This window comes from Leptidea sinapis, chromosome 6, assembly GCF_905404315.1.
Source record: "Leptidea sinapis chromosome 6, ilLepSina1.1, whole genome shotgun sequence".
Classification (NCBI taxonomy): Eukaryota; Metazoa; Arthropoda; class Insecta; order Lepidoptera; family Pieridae; genus Leptidea; species Leptidea sinapis.
Genome location: NC_066270.1, coordinates 13,563,464 through 13,583,137, shown reverse-complemented (window position 1 = coordinate 13,583,137; position 19,674 = coordinate 13,563,464). Strand labels below are relative to the sequence as shown.

Here is a 19,674-nt window from a genome sequence, read left to right as displayed (position 1 = left end):
AGTATTTACATCCTCTTTGCTAATGTTCAGTCATCAGTATTCTGTGCCCGTACCCAAAGAGAATTTAAACACTACGTTCACCCGTACCTCTCGAACTAGAGAGTTGAAGAGTAAAAGTGTTCAGTGGCTTACATCCTCTTTGCTTATCAGTGTTGGTTCAGTCATCAGTGTTCTGTTGCCGTACCTCTCGAACTAGAGAGAATTTTAGCTTATGTAATCTTTGGGCCGTACTAAGTCGTGATCTCGTTAAAGTAAAATTCTAAGGAGTAAAAACTAAAAAGAGTTCTGTGCACAGACTAATATGATGCTTACGCATGGTTCTGTGGGTCGTGACTCGTGATGAACGTACGTGGGGTATATAATATGCACTGCGACCACTGTATAGTGTGACGAATACATTTAGTATACTGTGAAGCCGTTCCTTTAAAGTTAGTTATACTGGTTACTATATAAAACGGAACACAATCCCGTATAGGCGAATACAGTCAGCCGCATTTTTTGACGCAGCATTCAAATGAGTGTATTAAAGTTTTCTAGTTCTATAAAAAAACTTTTGTTAGAGTAGTGTCAAATAAAAAAAATATATTAATTGTATGTAAATTGTATTTATAATATAATAAAAGTAAGTAGATTTTTGTTAAAAGTAACATGTTTTTCATTACATACATTATATTAACTTAATACAGTCTAATAAGGTTAATTTATACAATTCTTAATTTTTTTTTAATCCAAACAAATTACAGAACTTTATAGCTTTGGGATTAAACTGTAGGTATTGTTTATAAAACGTTAGGCACTCGAGTGGTTTTGACTGATCACGTGATCAAAGTACTGCGAGTACCTACCTTACCTCGAAAACGCTAGTGCTCACTGTAGATTAAGGCGACGATTTATGACGTCATATATTTCCCTAGGGTACTGCGGCAGTATACTGGCAGTCCCTAACGAAACAAATTTTTCTACAGTGATAGCACTGTGCAGTGCGTACCGGGCCATACCTTTTTTTTTGGGATTTTATGACCTGGTAACTAAGACCTTTAAGTCAAGTCTTTTTTTATTATTATCTAATTTCACAGTTCACTAATCACTTCACTTTATTTTATATTGTTAGAATTGTATTCTTAAAATATTTATATAATGGTTTATAACTTCTTTTGTCTCTTAATAATTGATCAAGTGGAAGCGGGCGGGATGAAGAATCACATAAAATTTTGGAGTTACTGATTTCACTAGCCAGCACAAGTCTGTCAATCAAAAATGTTTGGCAGTCGAAAATAAGGTGGTCCATAGTTCCTTCATTTGAATTGCAATGTGGCAAAATTTTATTCTCAACAATACCCAATCTTGCAAGGTGTGACGGTGCAGTATTATGTCCAAAACGCAATCTATTTATTGTGGTAATAAAATCTCGGTTGCCATCCTTCAATTGATTGTACCAGGGTCTGACAGGTATGTTTTCTTGTATGCGGCCATACCATTTTCCTTTATTATCTTGGTCTTTCTTCCACATGTCTAACCATAACTTTTGAATTTCTTGGTCAATATATTGGAGACAATCAGTCATAGGAATCTCTATAACATTTTTAACATCAACTGAATTAATACCTTCATGTGCAGTCATATCAGCCATTTCGTTACGTTATACCTTTATGTGATGGCACCCATAGGAAGGCCACTTGAATATGCTCAAGGTGGTATTTATATATTATTTCTTTTATAAAAATGAGGATATAGTTAGATTTAAAATTAACTGTAATATTAGTTCTTAAAGTTGTGAATTTCGCGTATTCTTATTAATGCATGATAGACTGCATATGATTCTGCTGTAAAAATTGAGCATGATTGGTGTAGAACAAAATTTTTACAAAATTTGGTTTGTGGATCATATAGAGCAGAATGTACATAGTCACTCCCTTTACTTCCATCAGTATACATAACATAGTATGTTTTATTATAAATTGTGGCATATCTAAATTGTTGTTTATTGTGTTTTCCATTTCTGTTAAGGGTTGAAAAATACACTGGTAAGAAAAGGAGTAACATGGCCATTGTGATTTTCTTATTTTACAAAATTTCATATCTATTTCTAGAAGTATGTTGGGCAGTTCTGGAGAGATACCACTTAAGAGATCAATCCCTGTTGTTAATGATCCTAGAGATCTATTTATATAAGATAAAATTTTAGTCATTATTCATTTGTTATTAGAGTATATTACTTTGAGACAGTATCTTTCTGCAAGCAAAAGCCGCCTCAAAATTAAAGGCATTATTTTTGTTCTTGAACTTCCATGGCCCTTATGGGAGTTGAACACATTGCACCAGATACTATTCTCAGAGCTCTGTTCTGTAAGATATCTAATTTATTTGCATGCCTGCTGTTCATGTATGCAAGTGAGCTATAGTCAAAGTGACTTCTGACAATAGATTTGTACAAAATTGAAAGTATTTTGGGATCTGCTCCCCAGGATATACCAGCAATACATTTCATAACATTTAATCCCTTAAGTGCACTTTTGGATATGGCTTTAATATGTTCTTCATATGTTAGTTTTCTGTCTATTGTTATGCCCAAAAATTTATTTGAATTTACTCTGTTAATAATTTGTCCATTATAAAAAATATTATAAATTGGGTTATCATGTCCAAAAATCATTACACTGCTTTTAGATGGGTTGATTGTTAAATGTAAAATTTCATGATAATATTGAAAGAGTTGAAATAATTAATGGTTAATTTCGTTGATGGCAATCTGCAAATTATAATTGCTGCTATACAAAACAATGTCATCAGCAAGTTGTAAAATATTTACATCACAACTATTTACATATTTACAAATTTCACTAGTATATATATTGTACAATAAAGGTGATATTGCAGCACCCTGCATTGTACCTTTTGATGCAGTTTTTGGCCCAAATAATTGATTATTGTATTTTATTAAAAAATGAAAAATGAATCAAAAAATGAAATATCCATTTACTAAGCCATCCTGGTATTCCTAATCTAGTCAAAATTCTAACAAGTATGGCAGGATCTACAGTATCAAAAGCACCTTGAACATCAAGGAATACACAAACAGTGTGTAACTTCTTATATTTTGTATGTTTCAGTTCAGATATTAAACTGACAAAACTATCTGCACAACAATGCCCTCTACGAAATCCGTATTGAAATTGTGGGATAATATAATTGGATTCAACATACCAGTCGAGACGAACTTTAATCATATTTTCAAATACCAAGACAAGAAGATAAGGATATTGGTCTGTAAGAACTGGCAAGCTCCGGAGATTTGTCAGGCTTGAGTATGGGGATAACACATTGAGTTTTCCATGACTGTGGAATAATTTTCTTGTACCAAAGTAGATTTAGGATATTAAGGAAAACCTTTTGAGCAGATTCATCTAAGTTTTTAATAATCATGTAAGGATAATCATCGAGACCTGGAGTTGTGTTTTGTCTAGATTGTAAACTCTTTGTAAATTCATTCCATGTAAATGAATTAAGTAAAAATTTTGAATTTTTATCATCATTGTTTAATTTATATAAATTATCTAAGTCATTAGTCTCAGTTAAATCTCTTTTATCGGATAAGTTCTCTAGAAATGGAGAAATAAACTCATCTCCATATGATTTATTGCCTCTTACACCTTTGAACATTTTGATGAGATTCCGAATCTTACTTATTGGAGTAGTTCTATTAAAAGAGTTACATAAATTATTCCATCCTATCTTCTTCTGTTCTGAGATAGTCCTTTTTTTAATGCATCTTTTTTTTGTAGTTTATATAATTATCTATATTAGGCTCACTTCTGTATAGTTTTAATGCATTATATGAAGCAATAACACTTTGTTAATATGAAAGACAAAGAGCTCAATGGCTAAAAACTGTATTTCCTATTCAGAAGCTTCAAAGATACATCCATCTGTCTCTCGAATTTCATATGCAGATACATTACTCTCATCACCTAACATCACTCCTAATACTTTTCCAACCCAGCATCAACATTCAACACCTAAAGCTATAAACAATACTTCATATAAAAAAAACTGTTTTTGTTAAACCAAAGCCTCCATCTACACTTAGCAAAGGATATGACAAATCTGCTCACCAAGAAATTTTAAGGGATTTTAATATTCCCCAACCCTCTAATGGATGTGCATTAATTAACAAAGAAAATGAAAATCCTTTGGAATCCTCAGTAATTGATTTAATTATTTCTCTTATAAAATCTCTTAGTCAATCGAATGAATTTTCACCGTCCAACGCTGCCTTATTAGTTTCTGCAATTACTCAAATTTATAAACCAAATAATGGACAAAGTTCTTCAATGGAATTGTCAAAGCATCACTCCTAAAAAAAGTGATCTTATTTATTTATTAAATAAATATAAACCTTATATCTGTGCTCTTCAAGAGACATGGTTGAAACCAGGATCTTTATTTAAGATTCGTGGTTATTCATGTCTCAGAGAAGATCGTGTGGATGGGCATGGCGGAGTAGCCATGCTTGTGAAACACCCTCTTTCCTTTTCTCTCTTCTCTATTCCTTCTCACAGTAATGATTTTTCTATTATTGCTGCTTTAGTTGAAAATATCTGTTATGTATCTATTTATATACCCCATCCTTCTTCTGCAATCTTAAATGAAATTAAAGATATTATTTCCATTCTTCCGAAGCCTTTTATGATCCTTGGTGATTTTAACTGTCGCCATGAATCCTGGGGTTACTTATCTTCTAATAGTTATGGTAACACATTAATAGATATATTTGATTCAGTGAATTTGTGTATATTAAATGATGGTCGTCCTACACGACGTTCTCATCCTGACGAGGGCCCAAGTGCTCCAGATTTAACAGTCGCTACACCTAATTTTGCTTTTTCTTTGTCCTGGGATCCATTACGATCTACTTTTGGTAGTGATCACTTCCCACTATTATTATCATTTCCAACCTGCAATAATAACAATAAAGTATTACATAAAACTTATTCTCCTCGTTTAAAATATAAGCTTAATGGTGTTGATTGGGATTTATATAAAGATCTAATAAAAAACAAAATTATTACACTTCCAAAAATTAATCCAGGTACAGAATCTCAGTGTGCAGATTCTTTAGCAAGAATCTTTATTGAGGTTGCCAATGAGATATTTCCAAGTAAAAATAGCTCTTTGGGTTTTATTCCTTCTCCTCCTTGGTGGGATAACGAATGTACTGAGGCAGTAAAGAGAAGAAAATATGCTGAAATTACATACTGTCAATGTTCCACTGATGAGAATTTTGAAATTCTTACAAAGAGTATGTCAGAAACTTCAAAATTTCTAAACAAAAAGAAATTTGATGGCTGGAAAAATTTCTGCTATTCAATATCACCTGATGTCAAACCATCTCTTGTATGGCAAAATATAAGAAGGTTTAGATCTGCATACAAAGATTCATCTCCAAAATCAATTCCTTTTCATTTAGTTAATAGCTTTTTAGATAAATTGGCTCCACCTTTCGTTCCTGAAGACTTAATAATTGGTTACCCTGAAATAAATATAAATAATGATAACTGTTTTGGTTTAAACAGTATATTTTCTCTCACTGAACTAAAAGGTGTATTGTCTCATGTTAAGGATTCTGCTCCTGGACTGGACGGTATTCCGTATTCCTTTATCTCTCATTTAGATGATGATGCTTTATTTTATTATTTATCTCTTATAAATTCCATAGTGACATCTGGTAACATCCCCTCCACGTGGAAACGTCAAGAAATAATTCCCGTACTGAAACCTAATAGGTGTTCTTCAGACCATTCTGCCTATCGCCCAATCGCACTTTCTTCTGTTTTGATGAAAATTACAGAACATCTTATAAAAAATCGTTTAGAATGGTTTGTTGAGCATAACGGTCTATTATGTGAATCCCAATTCGGTTTCAGACGTGGGAAAAGTACTATTGATAGCTTAAGTATATTCATTTCTGATATTCAATTATCATTTTCAAATAATAAATCAGTAATAGCTGCGTTCTTAGATAAAAATTGTGCCTATGATAATGTCGTAATAAGTATTTTAAAGAGTAAGCTTTTACAACTTAATATACCTCTGCTATTAACAAATTTTATCATAAACATGCTTTCCGAAAGATACATAATCCTGAAACTAGATGACAGGAAGTCAATTACTCGACTTGTTTCAAAGGGCCTCCCCCAGGGATCAGTACTTAGCCCAATATTGTATAATATTTATACACACGATTTAAAATCATCACTTAATAGTGTAAATGTTCTTCAGTATGCTGATGATCTATTAATTTACTGTCGTGATATTTCTATTGAAAAAGCTAGTTCTTCTATAACACAACCGCTGATAAATTTAAAAACTTGGTTGGACTTAAATGGCCTTGATCTATCACCTGAAAAAAGTACAATAGTTTTATTCACGAGATCAAGAACTCCTCCTCCTATTTCTATATTTTATGAGGGTTATCAGATTCCAGATACAGTTAAAGATAATGTTAAGATTTTGGGAATTGTCTTAGATTCGAAACTAACTGGTATCCCACATTGTGATTACTTAAATGCTAAATGTGAACATACTCTTAATATTTTAAGATGTCTGTCAGGTGTTTGGTGGGGTGCGCACCCTTTTTGCATGAAAATTAAACTACCTCCGGAAACATCGGTGTTTACTGGCGAATGTTATGGTATTTTTAAGGCTATTGAATATATTATTCTATTTAAACTTCCAAAAACAATAATTTTCTCTGATTCAAAAAGTGCCTTACAGTCTCTCAATAGGTTCCCATTTAAATCAAAAAACATTTCTTCTGTTGTCCTAGAAATAAGAAATCTATTAAATAAATGCAATCACTTTGGTCTTTCTGTGTTGTTTGTATGGATCCCCAGCCATAGCGACATTCCTGGTAATATAAAAGCAGACCAACTAGCTAATGAAGCCGTGGTCGATGGCGACATTTTCCCTTATAAAGTTTTTTGCCAGGATCTAGGTGCTCTTCCTATAGTTCACCTTCAGGATTGTTGGAATAGACTTTGGACTGAAACTGGTCAATCAAAAGGCAGGAAATATTTTAACCTTCAGCCACTTATTTCATTTAAACCATGGTTTTTCCGTGCCAATTGCAATAAGTTAGTATGTTCTTCTATCATAAGAATGCGTTTGGGTCATGTTTGCACTCCTGTTCATCTTAATAGATTAGGCATTGTATCTACTGACATGTGTGAATGTGAATCCGATAAATGTGATCTAGATCACATTTACTTTTCAAGTTCTCTATACGACCGCTCCTCATTCCTGAATGATCTAATATCTCTTAATGTACCTTTTCCTACCTGTATATCCTGTCTTATTATGTATCCATGTAAATTTTATAAAATATTGTCATCTGTCATTCTTCAGAATAAAGTTTAAATATTTGTAATGTTGTGTAAGTAGCAAGTATATATGTATATTTATGAAATTTTTAATATCCGTTTCAATCCTCTTTCTACTTATCTGATCCTTTCCCGTGTTCCGTATCCTTTTTTAACCTAGTTTCCCAATCTTTTAATTTACGTTATTGGCAAAAAGTAAACGCTATTGCAAAAGAAGAAAAAAAAAAACACGTTGTTCAAACAAAGGGCAAATGGTTAGCCGACATTAAAAACGAAATCTCTCCTCCCTGGTTTGTTAAAAAGAAAAAATACTTACACAGAAAATTTTATACCACAATTTGTCGGTTACGTCTGGGACATTCTCGTAGTGGTGCTCATTTATTTAGGATCGGTGTTTTAGATTCTCCAACTTGTCAATTCTGTAATTTATCCATCCAAACTCTTGTACACATTTTCTTTGACTGTCCCCAATATAATCTTCAAAGATTTACATTGATAGACTGCCATCCCGCGCTCACTTCAGCAGTTATTGAAAACTTATGACAGCTTCGTGCCGCTTTACAAATTTATAATTTCAACGGTAGGCGAAATTTGAAAATAGGGCTTGGCTTTTGACACAATCCCACAGACTTAAAACATATTCGTCCATAAATTATTATTGGACACGTGTTTATAATGTATAAATGTAAATATTATATTTGTAGTTATACCTTAAATTAGTTTCATATTATCTTATAATTATATTCAACTAATATTCATCATTGTTACTTATAATTCACGTATAATATATTTCTTATGACGTATATGAGATTTATATTTTAATATTATATCATAAAAGTTTATTATTAAACCCCGGACTAAGCTTAATCTTCATTGGAACAAGAATATTATCAATAAAAGACTTGGCTTCGGCCTTTCATGCGAACCTATATGTATATGAAGAAAATGAAACATGAAGAACACGAAATACTACTTTTATGTGAAATTGTACTATTTGTGTTTGAAGATGAAGATTATGTAAATATTAAATACTTAGCTTGACTTTGAACAAGCTGTGTAACGTGAAGAATAGAAAAATAAAAATGAAGACTTGGCTGTATGGGCTTTTGACCCCTTTGCCTGTCCAGATGGACGAACAGAACGAAAAAAAAAATGTCTTTGGTCGTGAAATCTGAATCATTGGACTGGACCCTGTTTACCTAATTATACTTTATAGTTGGTAAATTTAATTCAAACGTTACGCAATTAATTAAAAATTTACTCGAAATGGAGAGACTGTTTCGTTTCCGGACATCCATTTCTGTATTGCGATTGAGAAGGTGTATGTGTACTCCTTCACAACAATCAAAACCTCCGGTGAGTAGTCCATCAGCATCACTAAATACAAGTTATAAGCCTAATGATTTTCAAAAGTTTCTTCTTGTTTGGACAAAGAAGTACAAAAATAAGGATGAGATACCTAATATCGTAAGGTAATTTTTATTTATTAATCTCGGACATACCTAATCCATTTCAAACATACAATGATAAAATTATTTAATACTAATTGTTTCAGTATAGATCTTATAGATCGAGCTAGAAATGAAGCAAGAATTAAATTGGCGAATATCTTAATATTTGCCACAATTCTTGGATGTATCTATGCAGTTATGTCTGGAAAAGCAGCAGCTAAAAAAGGTGAATCTGTACAGCAAATGAATCTTGATTGGCACAAACAATATGCTGAACAAAAGAATAAAGAAGAATCATTAGCAAAATGATAGAACAAGGATTTATAGTAAAACTGCAATAATTAGTGCTTTCAAAGATTACTGTCATCTGATATTATGTAGGGAAGGAGAAAAATTAGAAATATTTTATGCATGTTGTTATATCTATTTAAGCTTGAATATAATATTTTAAATAAGATTATCTATAGTTATTTATGTCAATCCACAATAACTTGGAATTGTAGCGCTAAAATCTGAGCAATATATTGTGCCCTTTTCAATTATGCTCACATGCACACACTCAAAACTCTGTATCTTTGCAAGTGTGGAAATCAAGCTTGATAAATTAGGGACCAGATCCTTTGCTGAAGTTTAAAATCATATCCTTGAGACTAATATGGAATGCCCTCTTTTGTTAGTATACAGGCATATCACTCTTAGCATTGGTCATACATTCTAATAGGATGTGTTTTTTATTCAATATTTTCACAGCAGATTCTGCACAGGTTGGATTTGGACCAATTTTTGACAGGTGCTAACAGTGGCCAGAAAATAAGCCTAATATAAGCACATTGTTCTCTGCATGCTTTCAGATTTTATTACATCAGCATTGGCTGTGCAGACGTATTTCCTACTTGGAAATGTATAATAATATTTGTTGGCACCTGTCGAATGAATACTTTTCCCCCTGGTATATGGAGGATTCTTTACCTAAGGCTTTATGGTGTTTGGTTCTACGGCCAAAATTTCCAGCACCATAAATGTGTGTATTTATTGAAGTGAAACTTCTTTATCGCCATATGAGAGAAATTTTAATGAATATGAGAGCAAATAGTCACAAATCACAATTGTTGGTTATGTGCCATCTTGTTTTGATCCAAGATGGCCGAAACGCAAAATTATGATTTCAACATTATGGATATCGAATCCAACGTTCTTGAGGGTGCAGAGAACGAATTTGGTATCTTTTTTTAAAACCCAGTGCCTATATGTGGCTAAGTGTCACGAAAATGTGGGACGTTTTTATCCAAAAAGAGGGAGATTGAGATAGAGTGAGAAAGGGCGAACGTAGCTTAAAGCACATGGCACCGCTAATAAGTAGAACAACTTCGCTACTAGCGTTGTATCATGCAGGCTTAGCGCGCGGCCGCGAGTAAGTAGAACATCTTCCCTACTAGAGTTAATTTGTACAGGTTCAGAACGCTAACGCGAAAATGTTGAACATCTTCCCCAACAGCTTTGTATCGTGCAGGCTTAGCGCGCGGATGTGAAAAAGTTGAACATCTTCCCTACTAGCGTTTATCGTGCAGGTTTAGCACCCGGCCGCGAGGAAGTAAAACGTCTTCCCTCCTAGCGTTGTATCGTCCAGGTTTAGCACGCGGCCGCCAAAAAGAACATCTTCCCTAATAGCGTTGCATCGTGCAGGTTTAGCGCGTGGCCGCGAGTAAGTAGAACATCTAATAATGACAAAAACATTTGGTTTAGAGAACCGATTAGGATAATTGATATAAACGAGATTTAAAAATTAGTTTTCTAATGAAGTTTCACTTCTGACATGTGAACTTTGTACGCACACCATTTTATTACATGTATTTTTAATTAAATATACTAACATTGTCTTGTACCCATAGTACATGCTATGCTTATTTTGAAGCTAGCTTATTTATGTGAAAGCTTCTTATTATTTATTGGTATGATAAATAACAATTACTGAAGTGTCAATGTAGTCTTCCTTGCTATAAATCATTAACCCCCTTTCCCCCTGAATGGCCTGTATGAGTCATAAGCAAACTCACCAGCTGATGACAGCATTATAAATGCATGATAAGCGAGTGAATACAGATGCAAAAGAAGCTCTACCATGCATAAACCACAAGCTTTAAATGAAATCAGAGGTTAGACTACATTGAAGAGTCGGTATAGCAAAACTAGCCGCCACTCCACCACTCAACAAGGCTATTTTCTGCAATATGAATGTCTAAGGTGTACTTATACCCTAATAATCATAAGTTAAAATTTCCTACTTAAAAAAGAATTTCATGGGCCTTGCCGTTTTAATTTTACCATTTTGCCTTAATAAGTGAGGGAGCATATTATCTGGATATTGAAGTTTCTCTGAATCACATTAAAATTTGTTTTAATGCCGCTATTTTAAAGTGTAAATATAGCCATCCTAGTGGCAATCGTGCTAATGGCATAGGTGAAAGATCTAACATCATCTTCATAGCTGCAGTGGAGCAGGATTTCATGGTGCCTGTGATGCATGCTAACCTTTGTAATTTATTGAGGGTTAATTTCACTGTGTCGTTAGATGTATTAATAGTACACACTCATATGTGACAAAGGGCCTAACCTACACCTAAGTACCTAAGTAGTTACATTATTTCACGAAAACTTCGAGAGGAACTTTAAAGTTATATCTTTTTTCGGACGTATGTAATAATCCAACATCATAACTGGTGTGCAACAGCTATCTTTAAAATTTTACTTAATGATTATCAAGTTGTTTTCCTTCCTTGTAGGTGCATATTCTGAGAATTTAACACAGTCTGTTTTAATTAAATAAGGAAACTACTAGAAGTACCCACTAGGTACATAGGTACTTCATTTATTATAAACAGGAAAGCCATGAGTAAATACATAATTACATAGGTTATTAATGTAGGTAGATATCAATAGATAAAATAACGTATTAACATTTTTGTGAAAATTCATTATACTTATACAAATTTAATTTGTACCAAAAGTCCATGGCCGATGGGGGACTCGAACCCGAATCTCTCGGGTTCCGTCCGAGCGCTCTTACCAACTGAGCCAACCATCCGAGTGTATAATTTGTATATTTAATCCCAGCAGTGAGGGATATCACTTAAAAATAAACTGTTTGAATTATATTCTGGTATCTGTTCAAGTCTGTGTTAGTGCAAGAAATTATAGTGTATGTACAAGAGCTAGTCTAGCTAGTAAACCATCCACCAGCTTCTTCATGGCGTACGGATCGTTTTCGACGGATATTTCAATATTCTAGCGCTCTACAAATCATTAACCCCAGTATCAACTCGGACCATTTGGCCGCATGCAATGCAGAGCTGCTCGAATTATCGCGGTTCCAGTGGTCTATGGTGATCACTTGGCTTTAGAGACGTCACTTCATTGTGTGTCTTCTACTGCATTTACACGGGGAGTGTTCCGAGGAGCTTTTTGACCTGATTCCTACGACCAAATTCCACCTTCGCTCGACACTTCACTAATTAGAATATCATCTAAACTAGATGGTATTCCTAGCGTTCCTCTACAGTGCGGTTTTCAAGGAAATTTCTTCCACGTACCTACAACCAAACTATACTATGAAAAGGGCTTCCTTGCGCGGTGTTTAACTATCGGGATGTGTTGTCAGAAGATCTAATAAGGACGGCATGTGGTTATCCACATCCGGGAGAAGCCTACGATTTTTGGGCTTGAATGCAGCCCATGAGATGATCCGTTTCTGCGCTCTCTATGGGACGCACGCATAGATGCGGACGCGGTCCTCAAAATCTACACGGAGCCAGAGAGTAGACAGGTTGACCCCCAAAATTGCCGACACGGCGACAGCAGATATCCTCCCTAACGTACACACATACCCCGGCATGAAGCAAAAATTATGCTTAATTTTGCACCCGGGGTACGTTAAAAATGACTTATCGCTAGGTCGAGATATCTGCGTCTCGTTAAGGAAACACAAGGCCGACTGCACCGTCAACGTGGTGGTGGACGGCGCTTAAATTGGAGTGAATTTCCCTGATATTGCAAAAGTCCACATTAAGCGTGGAGCTGGGTGCCTCGTTTGACTTCGGACATGCGCGGTTCTGTGCCCTCTCCAGAAAAAGACGGGTAGCCGGTTTCGTCTCTTCTTATATAAAATGTGTAAGTACCTACTTTCTAATGCCTTTCTTATTTCACGTTATTTTTAATTTAGATTTCTTTAAAACAGGTGTCGGAAAAATTAATGGATAAAATCTGTTCAATTAAGAGACAGGAAAATGATTAAATCCCTAAAATGTTTTTACTTAAAAAATAATTCCAATTTATCCAAAGAGCAATTCACAATGTTTTCTAAAAGCGCTATATTAAGTTGTACCTAATTGCTAACCTTGTTGCTACATATAGCAAGTCATCATAGTCATAACTATTTATTGGGCTCAATGACAATACGATTTCATTCAATGTACTTAATTCCTTTAAATACAGCATTCGTTTTTCAAGAGTTTATTAGCACTTGTATGCACTACAACTAACTCTGGAACAACTCGTTAATAATTCAGCCTGTTCATCATGTTATCATTGAACAATTCCAGTTTCTCAAATTCTTGAGGATCAGCTTGATTCTCTCTACATCTTCTACCACATATATTTATAGCATTTTAACATGATTTATTGTTGCCGAAAAATAAATTATATATTGAATTAGGTATTTAAGTCTTCAAATTTTGTTTTTGTTGACTTTGTATACCAAATATATATTATTATATTCATAGATTAATTTTAGTCCCACTGTACAGTGCCAACTTTGCCAAACAACTTCATACACTTTAATTAAACCTGATATCCAATGCCTATACAAAACATATAGTGGATAATTAAGTCATAAATAAATAATGACGATTAATAAATTCTCTACTTTATCCCGTTCCACTAAAATCGAATACCAAACATGTTAGTAGTTTAACATTTTATACTAGTCGGACTTTGTCCCAGTGACGGCAGTATAATATGTAGTACCATTACCAACCTTAGATCCTTCATTCACATTTTCTTCACTACAGAAGCACCAGCAAATTGGGGACAACAAATTCTAAAAAGAAGGGTATTAATTATTCTTATATGACATTTTCTTTGATTAAAATGAGTGGTACACAGTTAACTAAAACACTTTTTAAAGAATTAAATCTCGTTTATATCTTTTTATGTCCTGAAAATGTGATCTGATAAGTCTCTAAATGGCAGTCGAACTTAAAATATAATAAAACAGTAACTTTTATGCAAAATCTGTTGTTCACATGTTTTAATCCTTTAAAAAGTGTTATATTATATATTCTTTTATGGTTACCAAATTCAAGCCAATCTGATCCATCCTTTTTTGCCCTTAAAAATATCTGATACTTTGTAGACTATTACTCATACTTAATGAAACAAATGAATATAATATATTTGATATCACTATATTAGGCTATATTATAAAGATATTTCCCATTCCATAATCTATATACACATCAAATGCACAAGAATCAGTCTCTAATTACTTGGTTTAAAATAATTTCTACATTTTTCTGTAAACAACTTCGATGTCCTCTCATTGATAACTTCTTCCACACTAAGTTCAGTTTGCAAGAGTCTTAACTGTGAAAATAAATTTAAAGAGTTATCTAATTATATTAATAACATGAAAAGTTAGCATAAAAACAATTTATAACTTTAATAATTATATATGTATAGTCATGTTTCTTAAGTCTGAACTCTAACCAGTACATTTTTGTTAATAAATAAAGCTCAATACCTTTCTTTGTTCAGCCTTAAAATTCTTTATTGCTTCAATATTATCAGGCATCTGATCCTTCATGTTTTTTAAAGTTTTAACTGTGTTAGCCGTGACTAATATGCAATTCTTTATAAAATTTTCTCTCTCACTATGTCCTTTTTGTATTTGTAAATATAAATCTTGGCACGATGATGTAGCATCCACTTTGCTTCTAAACGATTCAGTCGGTATGGAGGTATTCAGAGAATATACAATTTTATCATCAATAACTCGCATTTTTTTCAATATATCCTGAAATATTACGAAATAGCATTTATAGATGAACTCAATGAACTATTAATTTTTAAATGGATATACTTAAATTACCACAAACCTGAAATTCTGAAAAATCGGGACATATTAATTGGTTCATTTTATTTTAATACTAAATATTATTGCAAATGCAATTTGCTTTATAATTTATATTCATAACCTAAAAATAATATTTTATCGACGCCTATCTACCTATCCTCCAAGTTAAGTTGTTTTTTTTATTATGGCTCCTTCGACAGTATCATCGTATGTCGACGATTCTGTAATTTTAATCTAATACACATGATCGGATTTGGTACGGCCAAACCATCGGATTCAGACGTAGTGTGGTACCGGACCATATTCTATTTCTATGTCGCATTGTCCATCGCACAATATTAATATAATTACCGGAACATACCGTGTATGACTGCGGAGTGCGGACCAATTGCCAATTGGTGCGAGGCGTCCACCTACACTCATCGGACCGTCCGAAGGTCCTCGCGTACCAAATCCGACTATTTGCTTAGGCTATTATAGTTGTGGTTGAGGCTTAGGTGAATTAGGCTTTATTTTGCGGAAATATATACTCATCCAAATGTTATGAATTTTTTCGTGAGCGTTAATTCTGCTAAGATTGGTCTTAAACCAATTGCACACGTACACGAGGCATCCTCAGGACATGTTGATTCGTAGAATTCTGGTGTTGGCGGCTGGCGTGTCTGTTATACTTGTCATTAATTCATTGATTTCGAAGCCACCGATGTAAAGCACTTATTACAGTATTCAATCTACAGAAAATCTGCTGCAGGAAAATTGTACATGCTAGCTTTAATCTGATCGATGCCTCGTAGTATTGACTTAAAATGGCTCGCACGTTTGCAATGGCTCTAATCAGCTTAAATAACTAATAATAGTGATCCGCCTCTGGCATAATTATAATTTGATGTTAAGTATTGAAGTACTAATTATTTCGATCATAAGTATTTAATTATCAAAATAATTATTTATGTAGATATAATGGACCGATGATCTGGTCAAGATCGCCAGGAAAATGTTGGTTGAGGGCTGCGTCGGACCTTTTCGGGAAGGGTTTTATCCAGCAGTGGACGACTTCCGGCTGATATGATAGTGTAGATTTTCATGATATATAGGTGTTGGGTATGAATTTGAATTTTTATTATGAATAAGGTTAGAATAACTGTTATGCATTTTTCAACATACTACAATATAATACTTGATTTTAAAATAAAAGCGGCTAAAGGAGTCCTATATTACTTTGGGCGACAGGAAAGTGAAATTCATAAATTACTCTGTAGCTCATTTTAGTAAAGGTATCACTCTGTAAATCTTATAATATCCGTCAAGAAAACCAAATACTTTATATATAAGAGGGGGCAAACGGGCAAGAGGCTCACGGGATGGGGAGAGGTGAGGCAACCGCCCATGGACATCTGCAACATCAGGTGTGTCAAGAAATGTGTCACCGGCCTTTAAGGTGGGAGTATGCTTTGAAACCGCAGCCGGTAATTGATTCCACAAAGTGGCTGTGCGAGGCAAGAAATTTCTAACAAAACGCGCGGTTGTGGAATGCCAAACGTCTACTTGGTGCGGGTGGTACTTTGCACGTAGTGACTGACTCTGAGCACTAATGCGGTAGAAGATGCAGAGAGAACTCACATCTCTACGCAATGCCAAAGAATCAAGCCAATCGGAGATGGCTTCATCGTCGATTATTCGAACCGAATCGAAACGAAGAGTCGAATGGAAGAAGCTGGTACTGGGGAACACCCGCCCAGAGGTGAGAACAGTACACCATATGAGGCCGAATTTGCGGCTTATAAAGTTGCAGGCGGTGGCTTTTAGTGAAGGACTGTCTCGCCTTACGTATTTAAAATATATTTTGATAGGTATTCGTCTAAGTTATTTTTAATATTAAATATAGTTTTCGAAATCGTTCGTCCATATCGGAAAGTAATTTTTATATAGATATAATGTATACATTTCAATCAATTACGTTTAAACTTCTTTTTAGCAGAAACTGCCGCCTCTGGTGTCGTTTTCAATGGTGCGTACTCCGTGTCGTAGACATTCAAATATGTACCTATTAATTTACTCCGTAGAAGTTCGTCACGAACAAAGCGCAGATCAAAGAGAATTTAAACACTACGTTCAAGAGACGGGAGTGCCATTGAAATTATGAGAAATGTCGCTTGTATTAAACACGTACTTTATCTTGATATCTACATAATTACCTAACTTAATGGCAAAGCTGCCAATATAGTAACCCATGTAAGAGTTGGAATCAATCCATAATTTTAATCGATATTTAACTATATTAAACAAATAATAAAAAAATAGATCAATAGAAAATTTACTCTAAAAAGGTACATTTTACACCTTTACGTCCATCAATAATTTTGTAATCCAAATTTACTAAGCGACCTGTTCGTTAGCATTATCGGAAAGTAAATTAGACTGAAACGACAACAATGAACTAAATGACCCACTTTAGGTGAATAATCATAGTTTAATGGGCACATAGCAATGTATGTTGGACAACTCCAACATATCATTGATATGCAGAAAAAACAGTGTGGGATATAGCACACAGCCTTGGGGCACTCCAGCGTTCACGGGCTTAGGATTCGTGCAATAACCGTCGATAACGACCTGTATCCTGCGCCCAGTGAGGATGCTGGAGGTCCACTTGCATAAGCTCTGGGGAAGCACAAATGATGGAAGTTTTGCCAGTAGCGCCTTGTGCCATACACGATCAAAGGCCTTCGCTATGTCCAGGCTAACTAACTGCTAAGCCTTCCCCCTTGCTTTCGATAGCCACCGCCCATCTATGTGTTAGGTATTCCAGAAGATCACCTGCTGATCGAACATGGCGAAAGCCGTACCGTCGGTCATTGATTAACTGGTGCCGCTCTAGGTATACCAAGAGCTGGTGGTTAATTATGCTCTCCATGATTTTGGAGAGCAGGGAGGTAATAGCTATAGGCCTGTAGTTTGCCGTATCTGAACTGTATCCTTTTTTCTGGATCGTATGGAAAAGGGCTGACTTCCATGAGTCAGGGACTACGCCTTTTGTATATGAGTGCCGGAATAAACGCGTTAGCACCGGCGTCAACTCAGGGGCACACGTTCTAAGCACGATTGGACAAATGCCATCCGGCCCGCTCGACTTCCGCCGGTCCTCGACACTAACCTATGCGAAAAAATAGCGCCACTAGGTTGATACTTCAGGCCGGTATTCTGTGCGAGTGTGCCCGATTGTGCTGACATCATCAGACGGCAGCGTGACTCTCCCACATCTAAAAAGCCTTAGCCTCTTACGACACCCTTAGGCTTGGGACTCCCATATTCTTATTACGCCCCGGGGAAGCACAAAAGGTATTACAGGTAGTTGCGCCAGGCTGACGCAGACGTCAAATAAATTTAGGCAAATAAATTGAGGCGGAGCGGTTACACATTTCCTTCTTCTTCTCAATCGTTCACTCTTGTCAGAGTGGTCGTGGTTGCCAAGATGACGCAACATTAGTCGCCGTTGGTCTCCACAGTTATGGGTCGCACTGCCTCCCTCGCGATGCTCCTCCACTTTTGACGGTTTGCAGCATTGCGGGAGCACTCCACAATAGGTGTCTGGGTCACTGTTTTGATAAGGTCCGTCCATCGTGTGGGTGAGCGTTCTCTCGCTCTTTTCCCCTCCACCTTCCCCTGCACTATCAACCGCTTAATCGATCCTTGATTTCTGGAGATGTGACCAAAGAACTTAAGAATTCGTAGTTGCACAGTCGACGATAGCCTTTCTTTTATCTTCAGTTCTTTTAAGATGGAATTGTTGGTTCGGAAAGCCGTCCAAGGTATCTTCAGGAGTCGTCTCCAACACCACATCTCTAAGGCATCAATTTTGCGGCGGTCTTGAAGTCTAAGAGACCAGGTTTCAGCCCCGTAGAGGAAGATTGGAAACACAAGACACCTCATAAATCGAACCTTGGTGGTTTTGGTGATCCTTCTGTCCTTCCAGATCTTATTGAGCTTCTCTACCGCAGATCTGGTTATAGCACATCGCCTTCGGATTTCCAGCTCGGAACCTCCGGTGTTGGAGATAGTAGAACCAAGATAGGTGTAGGTTGGCACCACCTCACAGTTGGCAATGTGTTGAAATCTACCCTGTTGTTATTTACGCGGTCTACTATCATCATCTTGGTTTTAACTCTGTTGATGGCCAGTCCGAATTCAAAGCTGGTTATTTCCAAACGTGTTAGTAGTTCTTCAATATCCTCCTTTGATTGGGCAAGTAGTGTAGTGTCGTCCGCATATCTGAGATTACAAATTTTGCGCCCTCCGACAGATATGCCTTTATCTCAGTCCTCGAGAACAATCCGCATTATGTGCTCGGTGTAAATGTTGAATAGAAAAGATGAAAGGATACACCCCTGTCGAACGCCACCCTCTGTTTTGAAATTTGTCGAGTCTATTTCGTCCACCCGAACAGCTGCTGTACCATCTATGTATAATCTTTTGACGAGTTGTATCAAATGCAAAGGTACTCCCATTTGTGATAGTACGTGCCAAATATACACATTTCCTAAGTCCTTTCAATTTAGAAAACAGTTCGGTCGGAGCTCACCAAGACTAGATTGAAGCCAACGTATTGTTCTAACTTCAATTATATCTTTCGATTTCCTATGTAGATTTTCTACATCTATGTAATAATCGCATTAATGTTATATTATATAACTTTTGACATTGACAAGGAGAGCTATTC

At 35.4% G+C, this 19,674-nt stretch overlaps 2 protein-coding genes and 2 long non-coding RNA genes across 5 annotated transcripts; 2 read left to right on the top strand and 2 right to left on the bottom strand.

The window, feature by feature from the left end:
* Nucleotides 1–170: 170 nt before the first annotated feature.
* On the top strand, nt 171–3,526 carry LOC126965153 (uncharacterized). Of its 2 annotated transcripts, none has more exons than XR_007729472.1 (3): nt 171–345; nt 1,077–1,449; nt 3,111–3,526. It is a non-coding gene; the product is annotated as an uncharacterized LOC126965153 (long non-coding RNA). The 2 variants fall into 2 exon arrangements; XR_007729473.1 differs by having other exon boundaries at nt 173–622; nt 1,178–1,449.
* Nucleotides 3,527–4,189: 663 nt separating this feature from the next.
* Nucleotides 4,190–5,346, bottom strand: LOC126965161 (uncharacterized). Its single transcript, XR_007729483.1, has 2 exons — nt 5,070–5,346; nt 4,190–4,955 (listed from the first exon to the last, which is right to left on the bottom strand). It is a non-coding gene; the product is annotated as an uncharacterized LOC126965161 (long non-coding RNA).
* A 3,175-nt stretch (nt 5,347–8,521) lies between these two features.
* On the top strand, nt 8,522–9,287 carry LOC126965131 (UPF0389 protein CG9231). Its single transcript, XM_050808598.1, has 2 exons — nt 8,522–8,851; nt 8,935–9,287. The coding sequence occupies exons 1-2, from the start codon at nt 8,646–8,648 to the stop codon at nt 9,137–9,139; spliced, it is 411 nt and encodes a 136-aa protein (XP_050664555.1). The 5' UTR covers nt 8,522–8,645; the 3' UTR covers nt 9,140–9,287.
* A 4,981-nt stretch (nt 9,288–14,268) lies between these two features.
* Nucleotides 14,269–15,288, bottom strand: LOC126965130 (protein MIX23). The gene is made up of 3 exons (XM_050808597.1): nt 14,980–15,288; nt 14,625–14,897; nt 14,269–14,467 (listed from the first exon to the last, which is right to left on the bottom strand). The coding sequence occupies exons 1-3, from the start codon at nt 15,016–15,018 to the stop codon at nt 14,363–14,365; spliced, it is 417 nt and encodes a 138-aa protein (XP_050664554.1). The 5' UTR covers nt 15,019–15,288; the 3' UTR covers nt 14,269–14,362.
* Between the last annotated feature and the right edge of the window lie 4,386 nt (nt 15,289–19,674).

Coding starts and splice junctions, on each gene's coding strand:
- LOC126965131 (XM_050808598.1), top strand. CDS start 8,646: ATGGAGAGACTGTTTCGTTTCCGGACATCCATTTCTGTATTGCGATTG. Junction 8,852..8,934: donor GAGATACCTAATATCGTAAG/GTAATTTTTATT, acceptor TAATTGTTTCAG/TATAGATCTTATAGATCGAG.
- LOC126965130 (XM_050808597.1), bottom strand. CDS start 15,018: ATGAACCAATTAATATGTCCCGATTTTTCAGAATTTCAG. Junction 14,898..14,979: donor CCGATTTTTCAGAATTTCAG/GTTTGTGGTAAT, acceptor GTAATATTTCAG/GATATATTGAAAAAAATGCG. Junction 14,468..14,624: donor TTAAGGCTGAACAAAGAAAG/GTATTGAGCTTT, acceptor TTATTTTCACAG/TTAAGACTCTTGCAAACTGA.